The sequence below is a fragment of the Apium graveolens genome, chromosome 7, assembly GCF_009905375.1.
Source record: "Apium graveolens cultivar Ventura chromosome 7, ASM990537v1, whole genome shotgun sequence".
In the NCBI taxonomy this organism is placed as follows: domain Eukaryota; kingdom Viridiplantae; phylum Streptophyta; class Magnoliopsida; order Apiales; family Apiaceae; genus Apium; species Apium graveolens.
The window spans coordinates 187,945,511-187,957,280 of NC_133653.1; the positions used below are offsets into that span (position 1 = coordinate 187,945,511).

The window sequence follows — 11,770 nt, forward strand, 5'->3', positions numbered from 1 at the left end:
AATGTTAAAGTAATTCCACATAATCTCATCATCATCTTGAAATTGTTCGTGGTTATCATCGGAAAAAAAGTATCACCTTCCATATGAAGAGTTTTCCAGAAAATATGAATATTATTCAACTCGATGCTCTTTCCTTCATTATCTAATATCCTCATCTCATGCGCGCATGGAAGACCATGAGTTGTATTCAAGTAACAACCACATGTAGCAGGGTCAATACTTACTCCGTGACGACTATATTCCATAATAATTTTTTTTAATAGTTGTATGAGAAATTTTACCAGTCAATTCAGTCTACAGAAGCAAAACAGTCACATGAAGTTCCTTGTTCGTGGACTTGACGAAACTAGCTTTAATTTTATTTTCTTAAAGTTGTAAATATGAATTCACCCTCGACCAAATTGTGTCTAGACTCCCCATTGAAGTCCTCAAAAATCTCTTTAGTGAATTATGAGCGCTTTCAACCCTATTATTAAGAGAGGATAATATTAAAATAATACAATAAACTATTAAAACTAACAAAAATAAAAAAATGATGAACAGGTAATACATGTTTGTGGTACGACTTCCAAAATGCAAAACCTTATTTGTGTAAGCATGTACAAATTTTTTTGCCTGAATCAACCACGTATCTTGCACATATGTTACTAGGTTGTGTAAACATGTATTACCTGTTCATCATTTTTTTATTTTTGTTAGTTTTAATAGTTTATTATATTATTTTAATATTATCGTCTCTTAATAATAGGGTTGAAAGCGCTCATAATTCACTAAAAAGATTTTTGAGGCTTCAACGTGGAGTCTAGACAAAAATAAAAAATAAAAAACCTTATTTGTGTAAGCATGTACAAATTTTTTTGCCTGAATCAACTACGTATCTTGCACATATGTTACTAGGTTGGGATGACCAGCAAATATCTTTCGAAAATGTTGTACTTTTTCTTCATAATCTGCTTCCGTTTGAGCATATACAATCCTATTCGAGTTACCAACAAATGCATGTGAAAATACCATATTGGCAGTCACCTTTTTTGCCTTGGCTTCCACATTTTTTGCAATATGTCTTGTGCACAACATATGATAATTGTTGTGCCTAAAATCAGCCGTGGGCCGGATTTATGGCTCATAGAGGGAAATGGACTTTGTGGATGGCAAAGCATGGGGGTATTGAACCCGAGTGTATTACTATTGTGGGGGTATACGCAAGTTGGGGATTGCCTTCCTGAAGGGGTATTAGCAAACGAAGGTTAGAAGCACACTTAGAGGATGCCAAATACTCTAGGGTTTCTGGGGTATGCCAAGACACCAGGGTCTTCAGGGTACGTTGCTTAGCTGGGACTATGTAGATGATGATAAGAGGCCTGCAGTTGCAGTGTTGTGGTCAAAAACAAACTCTACAAGGGGACAGCAAGAAGGAAACGACTCCTAACGTGCTACAACTGCATGTAAACGGATTTGTACAAAGTATGCATGGAATATGCATACATTTAATGGATAAATATAATAATTACATGAATAAGTAAAGGTTAGTGGTGTATTAGAGGTAGGACTCTCTTATCCTAGCCTAAACCTAGCTGGATAAGGATCAAGAACAGCCCTAGGCTTGGGCAGAAACGTGGTTGGAAAATCTGATGAGGACTCCTACAGTAACTAGAACTACATGCGGACTTGATTCCTATAAATATAGGACATGTAGGCCATTTGCGGGGTTACACACATACACGTTTCTCTACTAATAATTGAGTAGAAGCATTCCGTGAGATCTCTCGAGTACGTCTATGATTAAGTAGGAATTATTCAGTCACTATATCTCGGGAACCTTACAAATTCAGTCCAAACGCAACCTTGCTTGCCACCGGATTCCGTCGAGTTAGGCGTATACAGCTGTCACGAATAGGCCGTCGATCAGGCCTAAATCGAGGCGTGCTTCCCGTTATTTCATCGATTTCCTCCAAAAAGTGTTGTACTATTTTTCTCTCACAACATTTCTGGCGCTAGAAGGAAGGGAATATCGTGCTTAAATTAATCTTTAGAGAGGAGAGATGTCGGGAAGTTCCGGTAATGAACGAACACCAAGCGAGAGTCATAATGACCGTGAAGAAGGAGATGGAGGAGTTACGAATTCGGAGCTCCTCAGGAAGATTTAACAGATGAGTCAAAAGATTGTTTCCTTGGAGAAGAAGTCTCTAAGAATGAAAAGGTGGAGGCGAAAATATGATGGTAGTGGCCAAAAAGCTAAAAAGGCTCAAGTCTCACCGGTTCGCCTTAACTTTGATGATGAAGAAGAGGACTTAGAAGACGATCAGAAGAAACCAACGTTTTCTGACGTTGAAACTAATCAGGAAAATCCCGATTGGGATACCGATGAGGAGGACTATCGCGATCCGAGGGCTCCCCCACGCGTAGCATCAGCGTGTTTGATAGGATGGGGGAAAAGTTTAGTAACAAGGACCTGCGTTATAAGCTGATGGAGACGCGAGATAGAGCTGAATGGAGAAAACAAACAGAGAAATCAGCCTCGAAGGGGTCTCAAAGAGAAAAAACAGTCTCTCGGGTTTCTCAGAGGGAGAAATCAGGTTCTCGGTCTCATACCCAGGACCGAAGGTCCCGTTCAGTAAAGACCCCGGTTGTAGAAGAGGAGGAGCGCAATGCTAGCTCTCATCATAATTCTATGATACCCTCCAGTGGGGATTCCACTGATAACTCAGATGCTGAGGGTAGTCTCTTCTCGGATGGAGAAGACAAACAATATAAAGTGAAGAACTTGAGGGTAGCCCTGAGAAAGTTAAAGGCCGAAAAGCATGCACGCTCTAATTTGACTGTTACATCCCCCTTTACCAGAAGAGTGATAGACTCTCCTCTTCCGCGTTCTTACAGGGGGTAGGGGACTTAAAGTTCAGTGGAATCACAGACCCCGTGAAATATTTGAGCCGCTTTAACACGGAAATGGAGGTATTCCAAATTAATGACTTGACTAAGTGTCGTCTACTGGCTGCTACACTAAGGGATAACGCCCACCAGTGGTTTAAGAGGCTTCGAGCTAATTCAATTAGGCCCTGGAAGCAAATGAGCGAAATATTGTTTCATGTGAAATTATTATTTATGTGAGACAAAAAAATAATATCAATATAATATATAGATTAATTGCAAGCTAATACATAAATGATACTCTAGCTTACGTATAATTTTATCTAAGATGTCTAATGCACACTAAGATGAATATGTCAATGTCAAGTTAGGCCGTGTATTTTCACTACTCACTTTTACCAATTTTTCAACTATATTTACTTACTCATTAAAATAATATATATTTTAGATTCATTTATAAGCTGACCAATATATATGTTATATACCTTTTTAGTTATTATGTTATTAATTTGTAATTAAATTTATAAATTAAAACTGAATACATTAAATGATTTAATTAATTTACAATATATATATATAAATTTATTAAATTTATGTTGTATCTTAATTCTACTCGGGCAAAAAAAATGGTGCCAAAACATATATGCATTTTGAAAAATTATTTTATATTTAATTGAGATTGCATAGATTACAAAAAATGCAGAAAAATAAAATTTAATTAAAAAAAAGATAAAACAAATGGTGTGAAAACACTACACTTATTATAAATTAGTTGAAAAAAGATAAAACAAATAGTGTGAAAACACTACTCTATCTTACATTACATACATTTATTAGTAGTTATTTAGTATTCACACACCCATATATATATATATTTTAAATTAGTTAAAAATTAACTACAACACATATTTATAACTAGTGACTAAAAAATGATATAAAAATAAATTTATATATTAATTTAGCACATATTATACAAATTTTCTGAGAAAAAAAAGTACCATCAAAAGGGCATAAATTAGCTAAAAATTTAACTACAACATATATTTATAATCAATGAATATCAAATGATATAAATATAAAGTTATCTATTAATTTTAGTAATACTATACAAATTTTCCAAAAAAAAGATATTACCATCAAAAGAGTATAAATTAGTTAAAAATTAACTAGAACACATATTTACAATTAATGATTAAAAATGGACATAAAGATAAAGTTATTTATTAATTTAACACATATTATATAGATTTCTCAATAAAAAACAACAATCTCATCAAAGAGTAAAAAAATATGAAGTTTTTGTGTATTAAAAAAATGGACAAGACTTGGAAAAAAAATGAACAAAATCTTTAAGTCACCTTAGTTAAGGATGATGAAGCTCTCTTCTTGCTCGTGGTTAAATGATGGATTGAAGATGATGATGAAACTCTGATGAAGCTCTGTTCTTACTCTCGGGTCAGATGATGGATTGAAAATGAGCAGATTATACTAAGATACTTTAAAGAGAGATATAAATAAGAAAAGTAAGAGTTAGTCACATTTTTACAGGTGAGATAGAATATAAAAATTATATGAGATTAATTGTATAATGTGTAAGATATAAGTTCATTGTATTATTAAGTGCATTGTAAATATAAGTTAATATGAAAATTATATCAGATTAAATGTATTATGTGTAAAATATAAGTTTAATAGATATATTGTAAATATAAGTCAAAATGAAAATTATATCAGGTTAAATGTATTATATGTAAAATATAAGTTCAATGTATTATTAGTTGTACCGTAAATACAAGTTAAATGAATTAACAGTTAAAATATTATAATATATATATATATATATATATTTATACATTTCAAGTCATCCGTGTGCAAAAAAAACTAGAAGATGATTAACAAAAAGCTAGAAAATAATTAAGTGTCCAAGTATTTGCACAGAATATTAGGAGGGTCATTTGGGTAATATACTTGAACGGGATCTTGGAATCTTGACCTGCATATACAAGCTATGTTTGCTAAACGAAAAACAGTCCAGCACTGTGATCTGACTTTATGACCCGGCCAATTGCAAAGAATTAGTGCATAACTTAAGCAAAGAACTTAACCAAAGAACTAGTGCCAAAACTTAAGGAAATCAGATCTTATAAGTTTCTTCGACTATCTGTGACTGTGATTAAAACTAAGTATTACTATGTTTGTTGATATTATTGGGACTTGGGTACTCGAATTTTAATGACATTATTATTAACACTAAACCTAAACGATTTAACACTTGAAGTCTAACGCAATATTAACGGTGAGAGGCGAATTTGAAAAATGTTAAGGGATTATAATTTATCTCAATTGGTATTCAATTCCGTTAATAATAAGCAGAATGATTCAATAATCGTGAACATCAGAATTTGGACTGCTCTCTTCTCAAATAAGCGATCACCTGCGTAACATAAGCACGCAAACAACATGGACAACTCTATCACAAGTGGCATTATCCGCCTAAAAATTTAGAGTTATTTGTAAAATACATCCTGTGATTTGTCCAAAATGTATTCTTTACCTATATTTTATATAACTGTATTTTGAATTTTTTTATTATTTTCAGCGCGATAAATTGCACCATTTTCGATAAATTTGTTAAAAATCTCAAGGGCATTTTAGGAAATTAAAACATTTCATTATAATCAGATCATTATTTAAGTTTTTTGACCCTCTAAATGATACTTTTCGAAAAAAATTAAAGAACGAAAATTGTAGAGAACGAAAAAATCTTTTCAAAACAATAACATTCAAAATTATCAAAAATTTTACGAAGCCAAAATTAAATAAAATCTATATTTGATGAATTTATTAAAAACAATTATATAAAAAAAATATTCCAATTTTGAACCTTTTTATTTCGAGAAAATCTTTTTTTTTTTTTTTTTTTTTTTTTTTTTTTTGACAAATGCAGAAAACTTTCATTAACTTCAATATAATACAGTCGGGACAAACCCCCAACTGTCGATACAACCAGGTGGTAAAACAAATATCATACTAAAAACAATTAGATGATTTGTTTCCTGATCGTTTAACACATAGAATTTAAAAATTCTTGAAATTAAAAACGAAATAAAAGACATCCCGAGCAATCCAAATTGTGCCAACATCTCTGAAAATAGCAACATCGCAATTGACCATATCACATAAAAACCATTGTTAGCCCAATGTTCAAAAACACCAATCACTGAGATTGGAAAAACGACACCACAGCTATCTACTTGCCGGACACCGGCTATAGACATGCCGAAAACACCCCAGCTATCTACATGCCGGATACCAGCTATAGACATGCCGAAAGTGTAAACACGTGAAAGATGAACAATCTTTGGTTGTGAAAGGTGAGCTCTTGCAATAATTAACACCGCTCCAGATTCGACGCAGGCTTTGCAGACCACCAAGAATATCAATAAACTCGTTCTCAACCGATTCAACACGAAATAAACCCAATCATAATTAAACAAAAACATAACAAAACACTCCAAAAGGAGAGACAAAACACACACTCCAAAAGGAGAGACACGCAAACACCCAAAAAATTGGGTTTTATTGAAGGAAAATTAATAAGGATAAAAGAGAATGAAGGGTTGGGGCTTTCCACCGGAAAAAACCAGTGGAAGCCCCTTGATTTACTTGAAAATAAACAAACCCTAGGGGAGGAGAGAAGAGGAGGGAGGCGGCTAAACAGTTATGAGGAGAGAATGAGATGTTTAGTGATTTGTTAGATTATTTTTTTCCGAGAAAATCTTTTTATTCTCTACAACTTCCGTTCTTTAATTTTTTTCAGAATGTATCATTTAGAGGGTTAAAAACCTTAAATAAAGATCTGAAAATAATTTAATATTTTCATTTCCTAAAATACCCTGAAAATTTTAACAAAATTAATAAAAATGGTGCAATTTGTCACGCCGAAAATAGTAAAAAAATGTAAAATGTAGTATTATATAAAATATAGGTAAAAAATATATTTTGACCAAATTACGAGAATACATTTTACAAATAACTCTAGGTTTCAAGGAGAATAAAGAAACAGTACTTTGACAAGAACAAAATTCTCTTGCATTCAACCAGCAAAGAATGACCGAGAAAGATATCATGAGTTGTTATTTTTTAACTTCAACAAAAAAACAGCTTTGTCCTGAATCAGAAGGGACAGGTCAGGCACAACTTACGATCTCACGCTGCGGTAAATCCTCTTTTCCAGAATCTTAAAACTTGTAATAATCATCTATCTCAAACAGTTTAGTGACCTCGGAGGCTGTTCTTTTATCTAATATGCCTTGGTTTTCTAGATAATTGTTGCTTCCCGGGTGTTGTGACTAGAGTGAGTTACGAGTTCGGCTCGTAAAATATTCGAATTCGGCAATGTTAATATGGAGCCAAGCTTAAGTTCGTGATATTCGAATTCTATATCAATCAAACAGAACTCGAATTTTAAATTACTCGGGCTCCTAAAAATTGTGTGTCTAATCGAGCTGAACTCAAACATATCAAACTTTTTATGAGTCCATTTTTTAAGTTAAAAATTACAGATTCCGTCAGGTCAAACTCGAGCCTCAACTATTTAGTCGAACTCGAGCCTGACAGTCCGACAGTATTTCTGTTCCACTACACTGTGGTTGTCCCTGATTAATTCGGCATAGGTTATTGGGTTACTACCAGGCACACAAATAATATTTTCCAATTGGTAGACACATGATACATGTCTCGAGGCTCACAGTCACCGGCATATACGCACATTGGACTTGGGAGTAGTACTGATTTACAGTTATATTCCTCTCAGCAGAGTGGATTTTAAATCTTCTATGTTTTACGGCCTAATAGTACTAAAGAAATTTATTTATGTATGAACCCTCAGCTGGAATCTCAGTTACACCTTTTCAATTCACATTTTTAATTTGTAATGTATTTGATCCTAAACTGTCAAAAAAATGTATTTGATCAGAACTCTTAATGTAAATATCTTGGCTTGACTGATTATTTATTTAACAAACACGTGATTTACCAAAAAAGAAAATCCGTGGAAGGAAGATCAACTAACAACAGTCTCCGCAGACCATCTCGATTATGGGTAATTTAAAAGTACAGACCATCTCTCAAAAACAAAAATTACTAACTACATCAAAGAAGCAAAAGAATAGAATAATAAGGTTCAGTCAAAGATCAATTCCTTGATACACTCTAAAAAATCATCCTAGGAATTTCCGACGCTGATTTTATCTTTGAAAATTAGTGGATCACCTTCCGGAAGCTAGATTACTTCCTATGGAAAGATCACTCCACAAACCACTTTTCTTTCTCTACCTCCTCCTACTACTATATTACAGCCAACCATACTAACAATTTCATAACTATCATACCACCAAAAAAGGTACCAGCATACGTGATGCGAGCAGGCGAACCTGAAGCCTTAGAATCTGCAGCCGAAGCTGTGCTGTTTAGAAATGTTCCATTATTGCCACTACTGCACACACGAAATGAAATTGATATATTTTAACTGCTATAAATTTATAAAGTTTGAAGCATAATTAGAAATTATACATTTTTATCGAGGCAAAAATGTACCTGTTAGAAAACATGCAAGAACCATGACCTGTGTAAATTCATAGCCAAACAACATTCATGTTTAAGGTTTTTGAAATAGAAAAGTAATGAAAACATATTACACACTATGACTGATATACAGAGAAAAACAGAATCTTACTTGGATCAGTTGTGGTGACTGCAGCTACTCCATTGAAGTCGCAACTGCCAGGAGCCTTTCCCATCAACTGATAATATCTGTCGAACGCATAAGTTGCATGTGCAGCCACATTGTCAGGATCATAACAAGATTGCCCCTGCAACAACGGTGCACAATCTACTTTGCCTGGTCCACATGCCCAATCTAAAGCAGCCTGCAGCATTTTTGAATCTGCTCCTTCCTTTGCAGTACAGAATGTCTGATTTGCAGTATCATTTGCCAACACTGATCCTGACCCTGTTAACTGTAGGGTATATATTGGCACTCCATTATCATTAAACAATCCCCAGTTCTTCTCTGACAGTGGCCCAGATTTTGTGTCTTCATTATATAGCTCGTAAATGTAAGTACTAACTGCAATACCAGGGTGTTTGGGAGTTCCAGTTTTGTTTGGGTCTAGTACATGCTTTATCAAATTGCTGTTATAAGTGTTGGCGTTTTCTAATGTAGCATCTGGTTCATTAGAATCGCCTTTAGATGGCCAGCCTGATTCAGTTACCATAACAGGAATATTTGTGAAGTTGAGGAAAGACATGGCAAAGTAAGCAGCATCCACCATAGCATCAAATACATTGGAGTAATGAACGAGTGTGTTTGCATCAACTGCTTCTTTGTTTGCAGGAAGAGGTTCAAAGAGTGCATAATCTAGTGGAATAACACCATTCGAACTCATGAAGTCATAGTAAGGATATAAATTTAACATTAAATATGAACCCGATGACTGCAAAAAACTGAGCAAGGGAATCAAAATTGGATTCCAAGAGTGATTGAAGAAAGCTTGCGAAGGTGGAAATGAGTCGAGGATGATTGATGAAGAAAGGGGTGTTGAAACCTTAATTTGCCTGTCAAGATTAGATGCAACAAGGGCTGAATGGATGAACTTAAGGGCAGATACCAGTATACGGGCTGCATTGGGGAGTGCAGTTAGTACCTCAGAACCTACACAAATGGTTGTGATGTTGGTAGCTGGGTAATGTGCTACGACATTCTGGGCTACCCAATTAGCCGCTGTAGAATTGGATTGTCCGATTCCTAAAAGCTGTTCGTTTGGGACAGACACTGCAACTTTAATACCTGTATTAGCAAGTGCAAGAAGCATGCCACGGTCTGCATTGTAGAGACGTACATGTCGGATTTGCTGGGCTTTCAGCAAGGCTACAACTTGAGTTGGGTGTGGCATGTCCGAAAGGTCTGTTCCAATATTTACGCCAATGAAAGCATCTGCAAGAAAGGAGGGACCATTTTTAATTTGCATCTGGTAAACACCACATATTCACTGCTCGTGTACTTATTATAAGATCCCCTGTTAATGAAAACTAGAAAGACTACATGATATCTTATTTGACTCTTTTGACATTCTGACAAACTCAAGTAGTCAACAACATAAGTAAGACATTAGAAGACAGGAACGTAGCACAGGCTTTAACCTCAACACGGCATAAATATTCAGCACTTCTAAATTCTGTTGAGAATATCGGACAGGATAATAATGAAGTATGTGAATGTTTTTTATCAACTCTATGATCATGTTACATGTATATTATTGAGCAGGGGCATGCAGAAAACCTTCAAACAAGAGTGTTTACTTTCAGGAAATGTGCATCTTTGTGTTACCAAGGCAAAGTAATAGAAAGTGATCCAACACCAAAAGACAATGCTGCTTAAATTTGGTTTAATATTCATCTTCTACTCTTTACCATTTTTTATTTATAAAATATCATCCAGCAATGAAATTGCAGACCATTAAATAAAAGTACTACCACTACAAAAACACAAGCTTGCTTCCAATCATTTTACACATCTACCTATATGTTAAAAAAGGTTCTTCCAAAATTATTTGGAGAAGAAATTACTTAAAGCAAGAAGTTGTTAATGTCAACAATTTCATTCCACAAGTCCAAGCTTTTGCTGTTTCAATACTACATTAGCGAACATTTCGCAATCACATTTCCTCAATATGCATGTAATGTAATTAACCCCCGTCCCCCTCTTAATTTGGATAACTTTTGAGTAGGACCTGCACAGATTTGTTACAACTTAAGAACACATTGCCTTTTGGTACTTAGTAAAGAGCAACATTTTCAATATTGGTTTTATATAAACCAAACTCTAGATACTTCATAGAACTCAAGTAAACAAAATAACTTCAAGTTGATACTCTACTCTATGTTGTTCTTACACCATGATTTCAGTTTTGTTTACTGTATAGTTAGCAAAAAAAAAGTATAATCAATCTTCTCAACTTTGCTAAATAACACAGTATGACATATAAAACAAGAGAAAACTTATGTAAAGAGCAAAGAACATTACTATTCTTACACTTTGCTCCTTTCTCACTTCTAGTATAACTATTTTTGTTTTAACATCAACAATAGGCAATGTCAAGAGTTGTTACTTCCTCTAATCAAAACACAAACAAGTACATCTAACATACATATAACAACAAAACCCTTGGTAAATATTCCCATTGGTAACTAAATAAGTGCAGTTCAAGGGTTAAAATAACACATAGAGTCAAAATCTATGTGCCCATCTCAGCTCAACACCAAAACAACATAAAAATGGAGTCCTCAAACAATATATACTACAAATACACTTAACCCACAAACTATATTATCACAGCTCACAATAAAACTCCAACAATATATATAAACACATATGCAAATACTGTTTCTTGTGAAAAAGTAAACAAAGATTACACACCTTCATCAGCGGAAACAGAAGCAAAAGCTAAAAGGAATAGAAGAAACAATGCCATTGATTCTTTACTTCAAAAGGCTCAGTCTTTCAAGAACTAGAGAGAGTGTTTAAAGAGTTTAGGTTGAAGGTGAGTAAAGATGTAATAAATGAAAAGAAAGTGTGGGGGTTACAAGTATTTAACATCAAAAGAAAGTACAATATTGTATTAGCTTGCTAATCTACCTGAATCATTGTATTAATCTTTTAATCTTATGCTAATAAATACACGTGAACAGTAAAAATCATTAAAAAAGTAGTAATTCTATAAGGGGCATTGATCAAACGGCTGAGAAATATTCAAGAATTTCATAATGTGCATTATGTGGATTGGAGATTTTGGTTAGAACAAACAAATGAACTTTGTTGGGAGCCGTTGTCACAGTCACA

General features: G+C 34.0%; 1 protein-coding gene across 1 annotated transcript; it reads right to left on the bottom strand.

Moving 5' to 3' along the window:
- Nucleotides 1–8,022: 8,022 nt before the first annotated feature.
- Nucleotides 8,023–11,569, bottom strand: LOC141675267 (glucan endo-1,3-beta-glucosidase 2-like). Its single transcript, XM_074481976.1, has 4 exons — nt 11,348–11,569; nt 8,606–9,865; nt 8,467–8,494; nt 8,023–8,365 (listed from the first exon to the last, which is right to left on the bottom strand). Exons 1-4 carry the CDS (start codon nt 11,400–11,402, stop codon nt 8,218–8,220), a joined length of 1,491 nt encoding a protein of 496 aa, XP_074338077.1. The 5' UTR covers nt 11,403–11,569; the 3' UTR covers nt 8,023–8,217.
- Between the last annotated feature and the right edge of the window lie 201 nt (nt 11,570–11,770).

Excerpts from the sequence above, each read along its gene's own strand:
- LOC141675267 (XM_074481976.1), bottom strand. The coding sequence starts at position 11,402 with ATGGCATTGTTTCTTCTATTCCTTTTAGCTTTTGCTTCTGTTTCCGCT. Across the intron at positions 9,866-11,347 it reads TTCTGTTTCCGCTGATGAAG|ATGCTTTCATTGGCGTAAAT; the intron begins GTGTGTAATCTT and ends CCTTTCTTGCAG. Across the intron at positions 8,366-8,466 it reads TCTTGCATGTTTTCTAACAG|TAGTGGCAATAATGGAACAT; the intron begins GTACATTTTTGC and ends TCGTGTGTGCAG.